At 45.2% G+C, this 22,501-nt stretch overlaps 2 protein-coding genes across 9 annotated transcripts in view; one reads left to right on the forward strand and one right to left on the reverse strand.

Annotated features, from left to right (window-relative positions):
• The window catches only part of C1H1orf131 (chromosome 1 C1orf131 homolog), an 846,319-nt gene that overhangs the window by 458,228 nt on the left and 365,590 nt on the right, over positions 1-22,501 (reverse strand). The window lies entirely within an intron of this gene.
• Positions 5,568-22,501, forward strand: part of DISC1 (DISC1 scaffold protein) — a 346,709-nt gene continuing 329,775 nt past the window's right edge. For 2 of the 8 annotated variants that reach the window (XM_050769885.1, XM_050769859.1), the window contains exons 1-2: positions 5,576-8,672; positions 16,181-16,250. In XM_050769885.1, the coding sequence (XP_050625842.1) occupies positions 7,617-8,672; positions 16,181-16,250 (1,126 nt within the window). In that variant the 5' untranslated portion in view covers positions 5,576-7,616. Of the gene's footprint in view, positions 8,673-16,180; positions 16,251-22,501 lie in introns of all 8 variants that reach the window. The other 6 variants (XR_007721540.1, XM_050769867.1, XM_050769894.1 and 3 more) reach the window with 5 other exon arrangements.

Here is a 22,501-nt window from a genome sequence, read left to right on the forward strand (position 1 = left end):
GCAAGCTGTCGGTGGATCTACCATCCCGGGGTCTGGAGGATGATGGCCCTCTTCTCCCAGCTCCACTAGGTGGTGCCCCAGTAGGGACTCTGTGTGGGGGCTCCAACCCCATATTTCCCTTCCTCTGCCCTAGCAGAGATTCTCCATGAGTGCCCCGCACCTGCAGCAAACTTCTGCCTGGGCATCCAGCCATTTCCATACGCGTTCTGAAATCTAGGTGGTGGTTCCCAAACTCCAATTCTTGACTTCTGTGCACTTGCAGGCTCAACACCAAGTGGAAGCTGCCAAGGCTTGGGGCTTGTACCCTCTGAAGCCATGGCCCAAGCTCTATGTTGGCCCCTTTCAGCCACAGCTGGATCAGTTGGGACACAGGGTACTAAGTCCCCATGCCCATAGCACAGGGACCCTGGGCCCAGCCCACAAAACCTTTTTCTCCTCCTGGGCCTCCAGGCCTGTGATGGGAGGAGCTGTTGTGAAGACATTTGACATGCCAAGGAGATGTCTTCCCCATTGTCCTGGGGCTTAACATTTGGCTCGTTGTTACTCATGCAAATTTCTGCAGCTGGCTTGAATTTCTCCTCAGAAAATGGGTTTTTCTTTTCTGTCACATTGTCATGCTGCAAATTTTCTGAACTTTTATGCTCTGCTTCCCTCATATATCTGAATGCCTTTAACAGCACCCAGGTCACCTCTTGAATGCTTTGCTGCTTAGACATTTCTTCCGCCAGATACCCTAAATCATCCCTCTCAAGTTCAAAGTTCCACAGATCGCTAGGGCAGGGGCAAAATGCTGCCAGTCTCTTCGCTAAAACATAACAAGAGTCACCTTTGCTCCAGTTCCCAACAAGTTCCTCATCTCCATCTGAGACCACCTCACCCTGGACCTTATTGTTCCTGTCACTATCAGGCTTTTGGTCAAAGCCATTTAACAAGTCTCCAGGGAGTTCCAAACTTTCCCACATTTACCTGTCTTCTTCTGAGCCCTCCAAACTGTTCCAGCTTCTGCCTATTACCCAGTTCCAAAGTTGCTTCCACATTTTTGGGTATCTTTTCAGGAACACCCCAGTCTACTGGTACCAATTTCCTGTGTTAGTCCATTTTTATGCTGCTGATAATGACATACCTGAGACTGGGAAGAAAAAGAGGTTTAATTGGACTTACAGTTTCACATGCCTGGGGAGGCCTCAGAATCATGGAGGGAGGTGAAAGGCACTTCTTACATGGTGGTGGCAAGAGAAAATGAGGAAGAAGCAAAAGCAGAAACCCCTGATAAACCCATCAGATCTCATGAGACTTATTCATTACCATGAGAACAGTATGGGGGAAACTGCCCCCGTCATTCCAGTGATCTCCCACTGGATCCCCTCCCACAACACATGGGAATTATGGGAGTACAATTCAAGGTGAGATTTGGGTGGGGACACAGCCAAACCATATAACATTTGTATTATTTTCATATCACACATGTAGGCCCCCCCAACAATGTTCCTTCATGCACATGGATGGTGTTGAAAACGCACTTTCTGTTGGACTTCCAATTTTAGGCCAAGCTTAGGCCAAGCTTAGGCCCAGGTTGTTGAATTAACAATGAATAAATCTAGAGAGACAGAAAGTAGAATGGTGGTTACCAGGGACTGGGGCAGGGGGAAGTGGGGAGTTAATATTTAATGGGTGCCATGTTTCAGTTTGGGAAGGTGAAAAAGTTCTTCAGGTGCATGATGGTGACGATTGTACAACAATGTGAATGTACTTAATGCCACTGAATGATACATTGAAACATGGCAAAAATGGTAATTTTATGTTAGGTATATGTTACCACAATTAAAAGTAAAAAAAAAAATCATAGGGAAAATGCAATGGAAGCCTCAGGAAATGGTAGGGGAGGTCAATTCCAAACCCACATACATTCTAAAATGTCAGAAATGGTCAGTTAGCAAAGTAGGGATTAATTAGATTTTACACTTACCTGTTTTTGTTGACATTTCTGGGAATAAAGAGAGAAGAGTGTGATAATTCCTCTTCTATGTCAGTTCTAGAACCTTCTTTGTTCCTCACCCTGGTGCTTACATGAGTATGTACAAATATGTGTGTGTGTGTGTGTGTGTGTGTGTGTGTATTTGCAAACATGGACAGTGGGTGGTGGATTTGCTACTCTATTTCTAGTATTTCTGTGCCACCTTATTAATAGGAGAGCTGTGGGATCAGGTCTCTGGATGTGAACCTGTCCTTCCTTAGTTCTTCTGAGTTCAAACTGAGTAACTCACAAAATGCGTCTGCATCAGGACTGACTTGTGGCATTCATTTTCTCAAAGGGCAAAAAACCTTTTGTTTCTGGTAGAAATGAAAGATGTGTTTGTGACGGCCCTCACTTCTTTTTCACCAGATGCAGCACCATTCTCCCCTTTAATCCCATGAGGTGGTTTTATGGGGTGGCACATAATTTGGAGCTCATGGAAGGCCTAAGAACCGTTAACCAACTGAGCTAACCAGGTTCCTTCATTAGTTTAATTTCAAATTGAATTCTCCTTCCTCCGTGATTGAAAAGTACATTCAATTCCTGTAACAGTTTTTGTGTGCCTGACTGACATCCCTTGCTAGATCATAAGCAGTTTGAGGGCAGGGATGGTGTCTTGTTCATGTCTGTACCCCATGTATCATCTAGTGTTCAATAAGGAATTGTTTTATGGAAATGGTTACATGATTAAATTGGAAATACAATACAGGTTGATTTATTCCACCCCCCGCTTGCCTTGCTCACTGGATGCTTATTACAGTGACCTGAAGGCACTTCAGAAGCCTTAAGTGCTCTCTGAATTATCGAAGGAAGATGGACTTCGGCTCAGTAGAGTGTTTGTGCTTAGTGCCTATTACTGGATTCTGATTCTTTGGAAACAAATTAATCCAGAGAGATATATTGTTTCTTTATGGTTCTGAATATTTGGTTAGCCTGAATGTATTAAGATCTTTTACCCCAACCGTGACAGATGGGATTAAAATTCCTTCCCTGAAAAGAATATATTCCTTTATGCTTCCACTATAAATTTATATGGAAATCATGTTTTGTAAAGTTGTGTTCTTCTCTTGCTATTTGGTGCATTCCCTGTAGCAGCCTCGAGGTCCCAGCATTTTTCCTTCAGGAGACCTTAGAATCATTGGGGTACAGGGCAGCCAAGTGACCTGCCCAAGCCTATGAGTCATTTTTCTTTTGTTTTTTTTTGTTTTTTGAGACAAGAGTCTTGCTCTGTCACCCAGGCTGGAGTGCAGTGGTGCGGGCTTGGCTCACTGCAACCTCTGTCTCCCAGGTTCCAGTGATTCTCCTGCCTCAGCCTCCTGAGTAGCTGGAATTACAGGCATTCACCGCCACACCAGGCTAATTTTTGTATTTTTAGTAGAGATGGGGCCTTGCCATGTTGCCCATGCTGGTCTCGAACTCCTGACCTCAAGTGATCCACCCACCTCAGCCTCCCAAAGTGCTGGGATTACAGGCATGAGCCACTGCTCCAGGACAAAAACTAAGTATCATGTTTTCTTAAACTGCATGTTTAAGATTTCATATTTAAAAATGAATATTGTCTGACCAATGTGTATTTTATTCTCTGATATACTGTAAACTAGGATTGTTTTAGGAATTATAAGGACCTCAGGAAACTTCTGTGTAGTATAAACTGGAAACAATTCATATCCACCACAGAAAATCACTAACAGTGCCGGGTGTTAACAATACGTAGGGGGGAATGAGTGATGGAGGGAATGAGTGATATGGACAATTGGTGAAGCCCTGTTAACTGGGCAATCAGGAGAAGGGAGCTGATGGGGAAGGGATTGGAAGCTGAAGGCTGGGAAGGATTTGGATAGATGAAGGGAGAGCATAGAGGGAGGGCTGGCAGGATTCTTGCCGATCCAGCTGGCTAATATTGGCTTGCCCCAATTTTCCTTCTAAGCTAGGTCAACATAAATTTCCAGGCATCCTATTTAGACTGTATATAGAGACCCATTGACATCTGGGTCTGTTCTAAGTTGCTGTCTTTCATTTTCCTCCAATCAGAGCTTGTTGGGTTGGATAAGGTGGAGATAGGGGTCATAGATTACCAGGGCAAGCAGGTCTGTGCTTCAGAGAGGAAGTAAGGCATGAGCACTTCCCTCTAGAATTGATCTGTTGCAGGACAAGAGGCCTTGAGGAGCAGAGAAAGCTGCGCCAGGCTCCCTTTCCCTGCTCAGTTGTTCGTTCCTGGGCTAGATGGGTGGAACGAGGCATCTCTGGGTTTCGCAGATCACAGAGGGTACAGCTTGTTTCCTAACTGGCTCTCAAAACCTGCCTGCACTCTGTGCGCTTTTTCTTTACCTTACCATACGTTGCTTCCTGCCCTCTTGAACCTCCTGCCAGAGCTGATTGCACTTAGGTGCTAGGAAGGAGTATTTATCTCCAAGGTCTTAATGCATCCTAATCCTTATTGAACTGCAAGGTGTGATGGCAAGACTTGGATATGTAAGTGAGAATTGATTTTGGTCACAGGGGATGTCATAAATTTCCAAAAATAAAAGTAAAAAAAGAGGACAAAGGAGTGAGAAAAAATGGCCTTTCGTTATGGGAAACTGGGAGTTTTTCCTACAGATTTCACTCCTGCCTTATATGGGTTTCCTGGAATTCTTCTAGAAGATTCCAGCAGTGCCCTCTGGATCTGCCCTCTGCCTCCTCAGGGTTAGGATTCATAGTATGTGACAGGCTTTGCTATTCCGCCACCTTCTGGGAAGGCCAATGGCCAGGGGATGGTTTGCATGAGCCCTCAGCAGGGTGCAGAAGCCAGGTGATCCCCGTATCTCATTCCCACGTTTGGTAAACACCTCTCTTATGTTTGCCCTCCTGGGCTTGTTGCTCCTGGTCCCCAGCTCATCACAGCTTCCCAGGGCCCCAGTAGAAACAAGAGTTCGCATTGGGTAACCTCACTGTGCTGCAGCTGGAACCTGGCTTTCAGGACTTCAGGACCTTTGGTTGAGTGGTTTTAGAAAAGGTTACTCAGGGGCTGGGCGCGGTGGCTGTGGCTCACAACTGTAATCCCAGCGCTTTGGGAGGCCTAGGCAGGTGGACCACCTGAGATCAGGAGTTCAAGACCAGCCTGGCCAATATGGTGAAACCCCCTCTCTACTAAAAATACAAAAATTAGCTGGGTGTGGTGGCGGGCACCCGCAATTCCAGCTACTTGGGAGGCTGAGGCAGGAGAATCACTTGAACCTGGGAGCAGTGAGCCGAGATCATGCCACTGCACTCCAGCCTGGGCAACAAGAGTGAGACTGTCTCAAAAAGAAAAAAAAAAAAGAAAAAAGAGAAAAAGAAAAGGCTACTCAGACTGAAGTGCCCTCAGGCCTTTGAAAAGAAATGAAATTTCAAACAAATAATTTTCTACTTAGTCTTTTTCTTTTAACTCCAGAAGGGTTATCTGGATGACTGGTACTTACATAAAAAAATAGTTAAAAGTCTTTTTAAACTACAGACAATATAGGTTTCACCTGGACTCATTTTTCAAGATACGAAATTGTTGGATTGTTTTCCTTTGGTAATTGAAGCCCGAATTCAATGTTGTCTCTAACGTACTTTCAGATTCTTTGCCCTCTGGAGAACGTTTTGCCCGCTTTGCAGGGGTTATGAGCGAGTGTCCCTGAGGGTCTCTCTCTGCCCCCTCCCAACGCCCGGCCGCCCTGTTCCGACTGCTCCCCCTGCCGGTCGGATCCGGACACTGCAGGGAGCCTCATGTCCTCGGATGATGGATTCCTTCTGTACCTCTCATCATGTCCTTTTCTACTGGCTTCAACTCGCATGTCCTCTGTCTTCAAGAAAGAAAGAAAAAAATGAAATATTTCTTTTGCCTTCCTGTCATTTTACGCTGTCGCCCTAACTGATATACTTGGAGGCAAAGGGAATTGAAAGGGCGTGTACTTTGGAACCAGACAAGCCTCAGTTCAAGTCCGGGCTTTGGGAAACCATGATCCGGGAGTTCTGGGGCAAAGTAAGGCTTTCTGAGCTTTAGCTGTATTATTTGTAAAATGGGAATAGTACCGATCTCCTAGAGTTATAGTGTTAAATGCCTCCCTTCCTTTCTTTACTCTGACTTCCTCCACCACCACCTCATGGTCCCTGATTCCTTTCCTCCCTTCCCTGCAAGCTTCCGAATTCTGTGTGCCCCGGGCAGCATTGGCCCTTCTGGGGCTCCCTGCAGTTGGCAAGAGCAAGTCACTGTGTGAGCAAGTCTTGGGCTCTGTTATCTTCAGATGCTCAAGTCAGGAAATAGAGGGCTGGAGGTCATTGTGCTCATTTTCCCAGAGATTATCAGTGCCAACTCCACCCCTTTTAGGAGCTGACATGTGCCATGATCGTAGCTCAGTGGGATCTTTAATGCCTACTGATCTCGGCTTAACAGGACAAAGATTCCAAGACCACGTCTGTTCTGGGAAGCAAAGCAGGATGTGTGGGCCTGGAGTGAAGCTTTGTTCCACTTCTTGCCATAGGCCATGGTATGAGTACAGCTGTGTCCAGTGCTGCCTGGTTTTACTTTCATGCCTGATTTGCAATGTGGCAGGGTCCTGAGATGAGGGAGCTCTGTGTGGGCCAGTAGAGTCATGAGACTTTGGCCTGGTCACTTGGCTACTTGCAGGGGATTCTGGAAAGGCAAGTTCTCTGAATCTCAGTTGCCTTCAATATAAAAGGAAAGCTATAGTTTCTGGCCTGATTGATTCACATGATTTTGGGAGGGAGTGAATGAAATTAATGTAAATTAAAAACACATTATGAGTAGCAAAATGCTATGCAATCTAAAAATGACATTTTAATAACTCTTATCATATGTGCCAGACATTGTTCTAAGCTGTCTACAAATAGTAACTCATTTAGTTGAAAGCTCACAACCACCTTATGAGAGAGCTGTTAATATCACCACTTTACTGATGGGGAAACTGAGGCACAGAGCGGTTAAGTAACTTTGTGGAAGGTCACACAACCAGCAAGTGGTACAGTCAGGGTTTGAACCAGGCAATGAGGAATCAGCATTTGTTATTGTTCCTATTCCTATAGCCTAGCTGGAAGGGGAATGCAGTGCTGGTTTGGAGAACACATCAAGCAGGCCTCCTGTCATTCACTGAGTGAGATGAGATGATGGCCATACATTGCAGCACAGCCAGCTATCCATGGGTCTGCAGCAACAGATCAGTCTTGCAGGGACATGGATAGCCCCGCTAGTGAACATTCACATGTTGTTCAATGAATAGCTAGAGTAAATGGTTGGATCTCATTTAGGGGCATGCTCTGGCATCCCACTTTCACGTCATTTGCTTTCCAGGCCCACTCCAGGATGAGAGTACTGATGTGCCATAAAAGACCAACAGGCAAGATGTTGGAGGGTTCAGGAGCCACCAAAGTTGTGTTCATGCTGACCTGTGGGCATAGCATACAGCAGTGCCAGTTGCTCTGCTAAACCCAGGAGCTGAGATGCTGTGTTGATTTCTACATGTTCCAGGCAAACACTTCCTGAGGATTGTTGGGATTTTCATAACGGATTGGCCCCAGGACCATTGAGCCAGCATGTATCTTTGACAGGTGTACCGAGAGATGACCTTTAAACCTAGGGATGTGCTCCAGATGCAGTTCCAGCTGGGCCAGTAAGAACTGCACGTTTATAGTGCTGTTTTCTCTTTCCTTCCCAGGCGGCCGGGATTGCTTACCACCTGCAGCGTGCTTTCGGAGGCGGCGGCTGGCACGGAGGCCGGGCTACATGAGAAGCTCGACAGGGCCTGGGATCGGGTTCCTTTCCCCAGCAGTGGGCACACTGTTCCGGGTCCCAGGAGGGGTGCCTGGCGAGGAGTCCCACCACTTGGAGTCCAAGACCAGAGAGTGTGGCCTTGACCTGGGAGGCCTCTTGGTTGGGAGCCCTGTTTCCAAGAGCGCAGCAGCCCCTGCTGTGACCTCTGTGAGAGGAACCTCGGCACACTTTGGGATTCAGCTCAGAGGTGGCACCAGATTGCCTGACAGGCTTAGCAGGCTGTGTGGCCCTGGGAATGCTGGGTGGCAGCAAGAGTTTGCAGCCATGGACAGTTCTGAGACCTTGGACACCAGCTGGGAGGCAGCCTGCAGTGATGGAGCAAGGCATGTCCAGGCAGCAGGCTCTGTGCCATCAGCAGAGTTGAGTAGCAATAGCTGCAACCCTGGCTGTGGCCTTGAGGACCCCCCAACCCCTCCTGGCTCTCACAGTGCCTTTGCCTCAAGCTTTAGCTTTATTCGGCTCTCGCTTGGCTCTGCCGGGGAACGTGGAGAAGCAGAAGGCTGCCCACCATCCAGAGAGGCCGAGTCCCCTTGCCAGAGCCCCCAGGAGATGGGAGCCAAAGCTGCCAGCTTGGACGGGCCTCATAAGGACCCTCGATGTCTCTCTCGGCCCTTCAGTCTCTCGGCTACACAGGTCTCAGAGGACTTGGCCCAGGCCGCCGGGAACAGCTCCAGGCCAGAGTGTGAGATGCATTCTTTACCGGACATGGACTCTGGTTCCTCCAGTTCTCTGGATCCCTCACTGGCTGGCTGTGGTGGTGATGGGAGCAGCGGATCGGGGGATGCCCACTCTTGGGACACCCTGCTCAGGAAATGGGAGCCAGTGCTGCGGGACTGCCTGCTGAGAAACCGGAGGCAGGTGGAGGTCAGTGTCTCCTCCACCTCTGCAGCCCGAGATTGTCGTGAGCTCAGATTAGCACTGGGCAGATGGCAGAACATGAGGGGTTCTGGGCTCAACTGCTATCCTCCTAAAAGCTGCAGCAGCTCCTTTTAGAGCTGGCTGAACAAGGATGTTGCTACACTTCTGTCTCTTTGAATTGGACACAGATCTACCCTCCCTTTTGTCTTCTCTGTCACGTAGGTGCTCAGATTTGCTCTCCATTGGGCCGCAGGCTCCTCCACAGGCCCTGGCCTAGGTGAGACGTGGTTAACTCAGCTCAGCTCTGCTTTGAGACAGGAAACTGGGGGCAGGGGAGATTGAGCTGGATGATGTTTAGAAGGGGTTGAGAGATACAAAAATGGGGATGCCCTGTATCAGGGCGATCCTGCTCTTCATCCACTTCACTCATTCCCTTCCATCCTGCTGCAGTGACTGCTGCCTTCCATAGGATCAGGAGACTTCGCTTCTGGTCATTGAACCTCTCCGGCTCTCAGTTTCCGTATTTAGAGATAACACCAACTCATAGGATTGTTCTAAGGCTCAAATGAGAATGTAGCTGCTTTGGAAATAAGGACAAACTGGAGACATCTAAGGCCCAGCCTTATGATGTTGCTGTCTATCCAGTTATCTGAGAGGTGGGTATAGCCAGAAGTAGGCAGGGTTCCTCTACCCACAAAAATTCCCAGAGAAGCCCAGGTAGAGATGCTCTGTGGCTGATCTATTGCCAGACTGTGTTTTAATCCTGGTGGGTGTACATATGTGTGTTTGTGTGTGTGTGTGTGCGCATAGAGGTGTGCATGTGTGTGCTTGTATGTGTTTGCGTGTGCATGTGTATGTGTGTGTGCATGTGCGTGTGTTTGTGCATGCGTGTGTGAGTGTATTTGTGGGTGTGCTCATGTGTTTGTGTGTGTGCGCATATACGTGTGCATGTGTGTGCGTGTGTGTATGTGTGTCTGCATGTTTGTGCTGTGTGTGCATGTTTGTGCATGCGTGTGTGAGTGTATGTATTTGTGGGTGTGTGTGCACTCGTGTTTGTGTGTGCATATAGGTGTGCGTGTGTGCGTGTGTGCATATAGGTATGCATGTGTGTGCGTGTGTGTATGTGTGTGCATGTTTGTGCTGTGTGTGTGTATGTGTGTGTGCATGTTTGTGCTGTGTGTGCGTGTGTGTATGTGTGAGTGCATGTTTGTGCTGTGTGTGCATGTGTGTGTATGCATGCGTGTGTGAGTATGTATTTGGGTGTGTGTGCACTCGCATGTGTGTGGGGATGTGTTCATGTGAGTAGGGAAGTGGAGCACCCACTCATCAGGCATTTGGGAGGAGAATCTGCAGAAGCTCATGCTCATTCCCCGAAAGAGCATCTACCTTCCGTTCTTTATCTGCAGTCTGGTGTTCCTAGCCCTGTCCCTGTTTGCCCTTTTTCAGCCCTCAGGGACCTCAGCCCAGCCCTCTGATTTATTATGCAGAGAGGGATTGAGGCCAGAGCAGAGATGCAGGCTTGTATTCTGGGTGATGTGTGGAGTCTTCCAGTTAGTCATTGCCTAAACCAATGCCCTTGTCTTTCCCCCAAACCCATTCTGAAGGGCCTCCAATATTGGTTGATTCGAATGCATAGAATCTATCCAGTTTCTTAGGCCAGAAACCACAACCATCTTCCACACCTCCCTCTCCCTCATTCCACATCTGGCCGGCCTCCAAGCCCTCTCAGTCCTACTGCTCATCTGTCTCTCACCACCATGGCCGCTGCCCTGACTCAGATCCTTGTTATCTTTCACCTGGGTTTAGCAAGAGGGTCTACCTTCCTGCGGTGTTTCTCTTCTCCAGTTAATTAAACTAAATGTGATCGTATGTGCAAAGTGCTTCAGACAGGACCTAGCTCCTAGCAAGTACCCAGAAATTGCCAATAGTCATCATTAGAGAAATAGCTCCTATTTAGAGAGTTTGAGTCAAAAGCTAATGAAGCTCTCCCTTCTGCCCATAGCTCAAATTAAATTCCTATCTTCTCTCAAATGGTAGAATCTGGATACACTTTTTCTGTAGTGTAAGTATTGTTGTCTATGGCAATCCCACACCTGGGCAGGGAAAAACATGGCACTATCTTCAGTTACACTCGTGTACTGCATAATGACATTTTGGTCAATGACGGATCACATATATGATGTGACAGTGGTCCTATGAGATTATCATACAGTGTTTTTGTTGTACCCTTTCTACGTTCAGATATGTTTAGATACACCAATACCTTACCATTGTGTTACACTTGCCTGCAGTATTCAGTACAGTCACAGGCTGCACAGGTTTGTAGCCCAGGAGCAATAGACTCTTCCCTCTAGCCTAGGTGTGAAATGGGCTACACCATCCAGATTTGTGTAAGCACAATCTACGATGTTCACCCAGTGATGAAGTCACCTAATAATGCTTTTCTCAGAATGCATCCCTGTCATTAAGTAACGCAAGGCCGTACTTGAGTATCTGTTGTGTGGGAGAGGAATTAACTGAGTAGTGGGAATGACGAAAATAACTCAGCCCAGGGCACAGGACTTACAGGAAGGCAGAGTTTGCCTCAATAGGAGGAAGAACCTCTTGACAGTGGGAACTGTCTTGATGGGGCGGGCTGCTCAGGGACTTGTTTTCCCATGGTGCTTACGCAGAGGCCCCAGACTGCTCACTGGGGTTGTGGCTGAGGCCCTCGGGACGGGGCGGAAGGTCGGGTGAAGGATCTCCAAAGAGATCCTTTGAAAGAGTAGGATTTCTAGTGTTTGGGGGCCTTTTTGATATTATATTCTAATTCCTTAACCTCCTCTCCCTTCTACTTAAGTAAAAATGGGAATCTCAGGAATTTTAAGTTTCAGCTTCTTCTAAAAGATGCTTGATCCTCAGTATTCATGGATTCTATATGTGTGAATTTGTCTACTTGCTAAAATTTCTTGTTAACTCCAAAATCAATACTCACGGCACCTTTATGGTCATTTTTCATTTTTATTTTATTTTTTAAGAGATGGGGTCTCTGTCATCTAGGCTGGGGTGCAGTGGTGTCATCATAACTCTCTGTAACCTTGAACTCCTGGGCTCAGGCGATTCTCTTGCCTCAGCCTCCCTAGTGGCTGGGACTACAGGCGTGTGCCACCATGCCTGGCTATTTTTTTTTTTTTTTGGGGGGGTAGAGATGAGGGTCTCACCATGTTGCCCAGACTGGTCTTGAAGTCCTGGCCTCAAGCGATCCTCCTGCCTCAGCCTCCAAGGTACTGGGATCACAGTCATGAGCCACCATGCCTGCTGGTAATTTTGAACCTGCACAGAGTGGCAAAAAATTTGGGTCACCTGATGTACACCCTTTCTACTTAGGTCAAACAAGGTCAGACCAGATGACATTCTACCTTCTCTCTCATACTACAAACTAGTACCCTTTTTGTGGTCTATTTAATGCCATCTTTTTAAACATTTTTGTGCTCTTTATTGGTGAGTTCACCATTGCAAATGCCCCCGAAGCATAGTACTAATGCCATCTAATGCTCCTAAGCACGAGAAGGCTGTGATGGGCCTGATGGAGAAGATATGGGTGCTCCAGAAACTTCATTCAGGCGTGAGTTAGAGTGCTGTTGGCCATTGTACAATGTTTATGGATCATTAATACATATTAAATAAATTGTTTTTAAACAGAAACACACGTAGAACAAGGTTACTTGTTGATTGATTGAGGAAAGTATTGTGACCAGGGGCTCACGGGAAGCTACCCTGTATTTCCTCCTAGGAGCAATGCTTCATTATTCCCTAATTCAGTATTTACAGAAACTTTACAGAACGTAACTACAGTACTGTGAATAAGGAGAATCAACTGTGTATATTTTATGCTGTTTAGAAATCGCTGCTTAGCGAGATTTCCAGAGGTTGTGTGGGACTGAGAGGATAGTAATAAAGGCAGTTGGTGATCAGGCATGCAGAGGAGGGGAAGTGGAGTGGGCCCTGCAAGGTAGGCTCCACCTAAGGTCGTGGAAACTGGTGAAAAAGGAAGGACTGTGCCTGCAGGGCATTATAGGACATTCCACAGGCAGGGTTGTGGTACCGTGCAAGACATGGCCACTGGGGCTGTGCTTCCAGCAAAGATGGGTATTCAGACATATCCCAGGGCAGTCCATTCAAGGCCTTATAGAGATCACTGGACAAGGTGGGCATCGTGGGGTGGGCTTTGGCTGTAAATGAATTTTTTTCTCTGTCCCTGTTTCCTGCATTTCTTCAGCTTCTGTTCAAATAAATGTTTAACGATACCATCATTTGGGTGTGGTGATGGTAATGCTATAGCTTTATGTGGCCTTCAAACATTCACAGAGCCTTTCTTCTCTCCCTGATACACGGGACTAAGTTACTGGCAAATTTTGCAGTTGTAATATAGAGCAATTCAAGGACAAAGGGGTTAATATGATTATTCATTCATTCTTTCATTCATTCAGAAAGCATTTATCAATGACAACTAGTACAATGCCTTATGCTAGGCTTTGGAGGTTGTGTTAGTTAGGATAGGCTGGTAACAGACACTACGTTACAGGCTCAACACAACAAAATTGTGTTTCTTGCATATGCTTCGTGTTCCACAGAGGTTTTAGGGGGGGCTCTGCTCCATAGAGTCACTCAAGAACCCAGCCTGCACCATCTGAACATGTGACCCCCTTAGTCACAGACATGAGGAAGAGAGTGTCAGGGAGTCCTACAAGAGCCATCAAATGCTTCAGCATAGAAGTAACCCCATCATTGCCACTCATACCCTGTTCAGCAGAACAAGGAGAGAGGCACTTGTACTCTTTCCATGTGCCCAAAGCAGTGGAAAAATCAAGTAAGGGTAAGTACTAGCGTCTTATACATGGATGCAAAATAGTTCTTGCCCTCCAGATGCTCAAGGTCGAATGATATGCACAGATAAAACCAAACAAAGCAAAAGATGGCTATAGCCTGGTGTAATAAGTACTCCATTCTTCCAGTGGCTCAGAAAACAAAAAACAAAACAAACATTGGCATCATCCTGGTGCGTTTTCCTCAGACCCCACCTGTGAGGTATTAGCAAATCCTGTTGGCTCTATATTTAACCAGCGATCTTTTGAATATATCCGGAATCAGATCACATCTCACCATCTTTGCCATTGCCACCATCCTCATTATCATCCAAGCTCCCGTCATCTCCTTCCTGAACGTTACCATGGCCTCTTACCTGGCCTCCCTTCTTTTGCTCTTACTAACAGCAGCCAGAGTGAAACTGTTTAAAATGTAAGTCAGATCATGTGCTCTTCCGCCCCAAACTCTCCAGTGGCCCCCATGAACTTCAGAGTAAAATCATAACTTTTAAATGTCTTCTTGTCTTTTCTTGATACAGTCCTCATTACCTGTGTGACCTCGTTCTCTACAGTTTTCCCTTCCATCAATCTGTCCCAGATCCAGTGGCATTCTTGCTCCCACTTGCTTTTCATTTCACTTCCACTTCTTGCTTTCTTACCAGAAACACTTCTGCCTGAGCCTTTGTACTGGCTCTTCCCTCTGTGGCAATGTTTTTCTCCCAGACAGCCTCATGGTTCACTACCTTACCGCTTTTAAATCTTTGCGTAATTGTCACCATCTCAAGGAGATCAGATTTCAAATTGCACCCTCTACCAGCATCCCTGATCCCCATAACATGGTTCTCCCTTTTCCTTTTTCATAGCGTTAGTCACTTGCTGAGGTGCCATAAAACTTACAGTTGACCCTTGGAACAACAGGGATTTGAGCTGCAAGGGTCACTTATATGCAGTTTCTCTTCCACCTCTGCCACCCCTGAGATAGCAAGACCAACCCCTCTTCCTCCTCCTCAGCCTACTCAAGATGAAGATGATGAGGATGAAGACCTTGATGATGACCCACTTCCACTTAATGAATAGGAAAGTTTATTTTCTATTTTTTAAGATTTTTTGTCATCTAGTCAATGTTGAATTTATTTTTTTCTCAATGATTTTTAAATAATATTTTCTTTTTTCCAGTTTACTTTTATTGTAAGAATACAGCATATAATACAAAATGTGTGTTAATCAACTGTTTATGTTTTTGGTAAGGTGTCTGGTCAACAGTCAGCTATTAGTAGTTAAGTTTTGGGGAAGTCAAAAGTTCTACATAGATTTTCAACTGTGTAGGGCAGGGGTTGGGGCCCATAATCCCTGTGTTGTTCAAGGGCTGACTGTATTATGTTTTTGCCTAGAATGTAAGTCTAGAGGGCTAAGCATTTTATGACATATCCTTGGTACACAAACACAATACAAACAGGGCCTGATACCTAAGAGGCACTCAGTAAATATTTGTTGAATGGGTCTGTGAATAGAAGCAAGTACAGGTCACAATGGAGGTATAGAGGAGGGACATTTAACACAGACTAGAGGAGACAGTACTTGTGCTAGGGGCTGAAGAAAATGTAGGTGTGAGCCAGGCAAAGAAGGAGGAAGATGTTTTTCAGGGAGCAAGCCCAAATCCATTCATTGGTAGGCCAAGGATTCATTGTCAGTAAATCTTTGGGTCTCCTGTTGAGAAGAACAATGATTAAATTGGTCAGTTCTCATGCTGCTAATAAAGACATACCCAAGTCTGGGTAATTTATAAAGAGAAAGAGGTTTAATGGACTCCCAGTTCCATATGGTTGGGGAGGCCTCACAATCATGGTGGAAGGCAAAGGAGGAGAAAGGCACATCTTACATGGTGGCAGGCAAGAGGGAGCTTGTGCAGGGGAACTCCCTTTTATAAAACCATCAGATCTCATGAGACTTATTCATTATCATGAGAACAGCATGGGAAAGACCCAACTCCATGATTGAATGACCTCCCACGACATGTGGGAATTATGGGAGCTACAGTTCAAGATGAGATTTGGGTGGGGACACAGCCAGACCGTATCAGTGATGCTAAGTCAACCCATTGGTAACACTCAGAGAAGTAACTGGATCACTGAGTCTCCATGTGGGTTAAATAAGACTGTGCCCTTTTCTGTAATGGAAAATATTTGAACCTTAGGGCTTCTCAGAAGGGTTTTGTGAGAGCTTTGCCATCATTCTTACTCAAGCTTTCAGGATGACCTGCTGAGCTTAAGTTCATGCTCTTTTTCTCTTGGTTTCTCTTCCAGTTTTGGTGTGTTTACCTTCATAAGTTTAATGTGATGTTTAAAACAGAGACCATTTGGTCAGGAAACTTGTGTTCCTTCTCCTTATGCATTTCTTCATGCGGATAAAGGCACAGTGTGATGTTTTTGTTTAAAATAAAATAACATTTTAACTTTTTATGTGGATGTTATGCTCAAATTACATTTATTCTTTACATAAGCTCTTTTTTTGGAGAAACTAATGCATCTGGCATTGAAAAAAATGTGCATTTTTTTAAAGAGAATGAAGAAGTTCATTTTGAAACAGTTTCTAAATGTTCTTAGTTTTCACAAAAATGTTTGCTTGAATTCTATCATAATTCTTTATTTTTTCCCCTTTATACCAACATAGGTAATATCCTTAAGATTAAAACTTCAGAAACTTCAAGAAGATGCAGTTGAGAATGATGATTATGATAAAGGTGAGTTTTAATTTGTTTATTGATTGTTTTCCCATCATGTCCCATTTTCTTTCCACCTTTACTCATATCTACCTTTTAAGTCCCAAATGAATTGTACAATCTGTTCCTCTGATCATCTCCACCAGGGAATAGTTGACTCTTTTACAGCATTATTGTTTTGTGGATTTCAAGGCACTTCATGAACATTAATCCTTTGGTTATAAATATAACCTTATCAGTTGTCCAGAAACACTTAACATACTCACACAATAAAAATTATATTAGTCTGCCCATGGTGTGATATATCTATAATCCACTTGTTCATAAAAAATATTTGTCTGACACCTATTATGTGCTGGGTAATATGGGAGGCAATAGGAAAGTAAGACAGACATGGTATCTGCCCTTGTAATGCCAGTAAACATAAGCCTTCGTGGGACTTTCTGACTTCATAATTTCCAGAACCAGAGATCAGAAATGAGGTGAATTTGAGAAATGTCCGACTGTGCCAAAGGGGGTCACATGCGTCAAATTTCCACATACATGGCCTAAAATACCCAAGATAAAAAGGAGAAATTGCAACATCAGACCAGAGTTAGAGGGATTGATCTGAGGCCAGAAAAACAAACAAACAAACAAACAAACAAACAAAAAACAATTAAAATGAGGCACCAAAATAGAATTTGGGCTGGAAGCAGATGAGGGCTGACATGGGGGTTGAATGGGCGGGCACAGGGTAGACTGAGTCAAAGGAAAGCTTTCAGGTGTGGTTGTCCTGGTAACAATCCTGAAAACTTTAGATGCTCATTGCGAGATCTCACATCCATTTCTGCTGGGTGTGGGAAAGAGAAAGGGCTGAAAATGACATCTAGATTCCCCTAGGCACCTACTAACTTGATAGATACTCCTGGTATTGAGCAAGTTAGGACACCCAGGATTGGTATGGAAATGGAATGTAGGTTTAAGGATTCTTCTGGAAGCTGGTTAGCCTTAAGGCATGGGTCTTCAGCCTTCTTAGCTCATATGACATTCTCATTGTGTATGTCATATACTGTTGGAATTAGGGCACTATGGGAATAAGATAAGTGATTTCCAAAAGGAGGTAGAAAATCCTGTTCTAGGAAATGCTGTTGCATGTTCCCACCACCTATCCATTGCAGTTGAGTTTAGAAAGTCATGGGGCATGGGAGGAAGGGGAAAGGACTGGAGAGGGGAGGGATTCTTGACATTCTCCCAGTCCTCCTTTTACAGGCCACTTGATTTCATAATAACACTGGGTGGAGGATGAGGTGCCTGAGAGAGGAGGCAAGTTGGAGGCAGAGGAAGGCACCCCTCAAGCCCAGCGTCAGCGGCTTCAGCCCGAGCACAGCTGTAGGCAGGGAGAAAATGAGCTATTTCTGGGCCAGGACTCACGTGCTGGGTTTCATCTATGAGAGATAATTACATCTAGCTATGAAGCTCCCCAGTATTGCACAGATTTATTTTTATTACCATGGGTTGAGTCCTGGTCTCTCTAGATTTAATGACACTGTAACACATAAATCTTACAATGCAAGTGAAAAAGCAGGCCAATCAGGCCCTAGTTTGTCCCCTGCTCTTGCTCAGGACCTGGTGAACTTTCTAGACTTGGTTCTCTCAATGGGCTTCATTACATGGAGACCTCACTTCTTTAGTCTTTTCTCCAAGCATTCTGCAACACCTAAGGGAATGGGGTTTGATAGGATACACCTCATCAGGGAAGCTCGGAGAATACAGGCATCTTCTATAGTGTTTCTGCCTTTTTCTGTTCTTGTTGGTACCTCACTACTTACTGCATCAGAAGTTTCAGGGTGGGCTCAGCATTCTGTGTTTTCCCAAGCCTTCCTGGTGACTGGGGTGTGTCCTGAGGCTTGAGAAAACACTGGTGCAGAGCTTATGCCAGTGAGAGCCAGGCCTTGGGGGCAGCAGCCAGCCGAGCCCTGAAAGAGGAGTTGAGTCTGTGGGCTGTGTCCTTCCTGATCCACCAGAAATCTGTGCAGCAGACAAGCATCCTGGTAGGCACAGGACACACGATTTACCTGCCACTCCCCTTGCCTTCTTCCTGATCCCATAAACCCGATTCAGTGTGTTGAGAGGTAAATGTTCTTGTGGAATATGCACAATGCCTGGCATATAGGAGGCAGGCCCTCAGTAAATGTGTTGTGAGGGAATTAATTAATAAATGACTTGCATCTGAATGCATGGAGGCTATGGATGGCAAGCTAGAGTGAATGCGGAGAAAGCACTCTTGCCACCTGAAGGTGGGCTTAGTTCTTAGCTCATCTGCAGTGCCTAGGATGGAGGGTGGGAGTGGGTGAAGGGGAAGGTCTTTGCATAGAAATTGGCTTATGTGGGCCGGGTAAGGTGGCTCACCCCTGTAATCCCAGCACTTTGGGAGGCCGAGGCAGGCAGATCATGAGGTCAGGAGATCGAGACCATCCTGGCTAACATGGTGAAACCCCGTCTCTATTAAAAAATACAAAAAATTAGCCAGGCGTGGTGGCAGGCACCTCTAGTCCCAGCTGCTCGGGAGGCTGAGGCAGGAGAATGGCGTGAACCCAGGAGGCCGAGCTTGCAGTGAGTCGAGATTGTGGCCACAGCACTCCAGCCTGGGTGACAGAGCGAGACTCCATCTCAAAAAAAAAAAAAAAAGAAAGAACAAGAAATTGGCTTATGTGAAAAATATCTACTAAGTATCCATTGTATATAACAGCACTTCTCAGACTTTAATGTACTGTGAATAACCTGGGTTGGTAATGGATTAAAATGCAGATTCTGATTAAGTAGGACTGGGGTGGGGTGGGAGACTCCATTTCTAATGATCTCCCAAATCATGTGCATACTGCAAGCCTGTGAGCCACACTTAGAGTAATAATGGCATATAAGAAATCGAAACAATGCCGGGTTTAGGGCATACCGAATGCCGTCCTCAAGATCTGCATCTCAAGAAGTACGCAGTGCAGGAGGGGAAACTGGATAATACACAGTAAGAATAATAAAGCTATACATAATATGTCCCTTAAGATAAAGACAGACCAAGGCGGGTGGATCACGAGGTCAGGAGTTTGAGACTAGCCTGGCCAACACAGTGAAACCCCGTCTCTACTAAAAATACAAAAAATTAGCTGGACATGGTGGCAGGCGCCTGTAATCCCAGCTACTCGGGAGGCTGAGGCAGGAGAATCGCTTGAATCCAGGAGGCAGAGGTTGCAGTGAGCCGAGATCGCGCCATTGCACTCCAGTCTGGGCAAAAGTGTGAGACTCCATCTCAAAAAAAAAAAAAAAAAAAAAAATCGTAAAAAGAAAAGACAGACAAAGACAATCCCAAAAGGGGACAAATGACTTCTGCCAGAGCTCTTAGGGTGGGTGAAGAATCAGAGCAGTGGAGGAGGAGGCAGTTTAGAGGGGTCCTGAAGGATGGGTTTAATGCAGCAGGCAGGCATTCCAGCAAAGAGAAGAGGGAGAAAGGGACTTGCAACTGACTATGGTTTGAAATGGATCACAAAAGGGCTCAGTGCTTGGATTTGTCAGTGATCAGTAAATTATTATAAATTGATCACTAAGTCATTAGGAAAGTTTGGAAGACATAAAGGTAGAGAATTTGTTGTTATGAGATTTGTTCAAATAAGATTTGAATACAATTTCCTCTCATATAGTGTATGGAGGGTAACTCTTAAACATTTTAGGAATTGTTGAGTTTTTTTTTTTCAGTTTTTACTTGAATTTGCTCCTTTTTCTCTGTTAGGAGCAGCTGTGCAGCCCTGCTCTGTCTCGGGGGAAGGGGTCTGCCGGAATCTGAGAGGTTTGCCAGAAGAAACGAGAGGGTGACCTTATCTCCCTTGGTTTTTGTTGCTTTTTTCTTTTTTTTTTTTTGCTCTTTTTTTCTTTCTAGTTTCACTCATAAAAATGACTTTGTGTTCCAAAGAAAGAAGCAGTTGGCACAGAATAGAGAGTTCCATGTTTTATTTCATCAAAGTGCTGGCAAATTTCCCCACTAATGCCTTGTGGGAAAACCTTCCCAGGCTCTAATTACATCTCTCCATCACTAGGGAAGTAAAGTTAATATTTCCTTATATTCTTGCATAAGGTGGGAGGGCTTGGGAGGAAAGGAATAAGGCTTTTGATTAATAGTATTTGCATAACGTCCTTCTCCAAGAGCTTTCATTAGGTTCATTGCATTAATGCCTGTCCCATGCTTATGGTCAGTTGAGGGGTAAGTTTGACACCTCAGGGTCCTGCAGAGACAGGAACCATGGTCAGTACTGGAGATAAGGATTCCAGCTCTGACCTGGGTGGGGCAGAGGAAAGGTGGCCGTGGGCAACAAGTTTCCATGTGGTTACTGTTCTAGTTGTTCCTGCACCTGTTTGTGCCCCATGATATCCCCCTGGCTGCTCTTGTCCCATGTCCACCAGGGACCATGCTCACCTCCACTTCCGATGTGAGCAAGGAGAGATTGTGAAAAGGAAGGAACACAATTTTGGGAACCCAGCATTTCGGTGACTTATATCAATGTGACATATAGTGCAGCTGGCTTCACTCTGCTTCTTTAGAATTTCCTTCTTGGAGTAAAAGTAGCCAGCCTTGTATTACTTTCTCTATCCTTTGTCTCAACTCATATCCATTATGACACAATTCTTATATAATATGACACAATTCTAGTATAATAAACATTCTAGTATAATGACAGACATTGAAAGAAAAATGATGGCGGCCGAGGCCAAGCATAAAAACACTTTAGGGTGAGACCAGCTTTTGTCTAAATTACCATAATATCCCTTTTACTGAATTATGTCTTGAGCAAGATTTGTCTATCCTCAGTTACTCTTCAGTGATGGTGTGCAAATTTCCCAACCTGATACCACTTTCCTTCGCAGGGAACCTGCCTTACACCTCCCACAGGGTTTGGTGTCTCAGTGGCTTCCAGGAGCCTGGCAGTTAGAACCAGAATCCCTGCCACAGAACTGTTGATGTGACCGAACACAGCACAACCCCAAAGATTTCCTTTTCCCTGCGTTTCATTCCAGTCTAGAAAGAAGAAAACAAGATTGAATAGAATCGGCCATTCTTACATCCTCAGGACTGCCAGGTCATTGGGAGGTGGATGCCATTTGGGGGCCCCTGGAACATAAATGCTTTTCTTGGCAGCCTGTATCATTTTGCTTTCTGACTTAAAAAGTGGACTGCAGTTGAAATCTGCTCAGAGAGACAGGTCCAGCAAAACTGTCACTTTCTAATGTCTGCACAGAAAAAAAGCGAACATGACCACCGGTGCAATTTCCACTTGCAGCTCCCTTGAACAAGGCACTTCCCTCCCTCCCTGCACACCGGGACTTCGGATTATTCTTGTTGGTGGTCTGTAGAGCTCTCCCTCCCTTTGCTGTGAGACCTGCTTGCAATATCACCTTGTCTTGGTATACTAACAAAATCTATTGATTAAAACCCAAATCAACAGCACAAATCTCGAGTACGTGTCATGAGACTCGCTACATCCTTAGCACCTACGAAAAATGCCAACACTTAGACCTGCAAACACAAACGGGAGATGCTCAAAGTCACCATTGGCTATGATCTCTGCCCTTAATTTACAGAATTGTAAATTCTCCTGCAAACAAGAAAACAAGCTAAGGTAGTGCAACCAAGTAAAAGAAATGCATTTTATGTTTCCTCTTTTTATGATATGTTTGTTTTATTAGATAGCTGCTGCTCTGGTGCCGATCATAATATCAAAGGACACAATCCTGAATGCCGTCATCCTGAATGTTGAAATCTCCCAAAATTAAATCCCTAAAACCCCAAATGCCTAGTCTAAATCCCTAAAGTCTAAAATCCCTAACATCTGCAATCCTGAAAAACCACAATCCTGAAAGATTAAAATCCCACATGCTGTAATTCTGAAAGCCAAATTCTGGGGAAAGGATTTAGTGAGTTTTTAGTTGCGTCATGTTAGTTACATCACGGTAGTTGGAACTATTACCTTTTTATTGTCTTTATTTGGAAATTAGATATGGTTTAAGAAGATGCATATAGGTGCCAAGCTGACAAGGGATGGACTTGTGGACTTAATTTTAAGTGTCAACTTGATTAGATTAAGGAATACCTTGAAACCTGGTAACCCATTATTTTGGGTGTTTCTTTGAGGGTATTTCCGCAGAGATTAGTGTGAGTCTGTGTGGACTAGGTAGGGAAGATCCGTGTTTAATGTTGGCAGGCACCATCCAATCGTCAAGGGCCCAGAGAAAACAAATGCAGAAGG

The sequence above is a fragment of the Macaca thibetana genome, chromosome 1, assembly GCF_024542745.1.
Source record: "Macaca thibetana thibetana isolate TM-01 chromosome 1, ASM2454274v1, whole genome shotgun sequence".
In the NCBI taxonomy this organism is placed as follows: Eukaryota; Metazoa; Chordata; class Mammalia; order Primates; family Cercopithecidae; genus Macaca; species Macaca thibetana.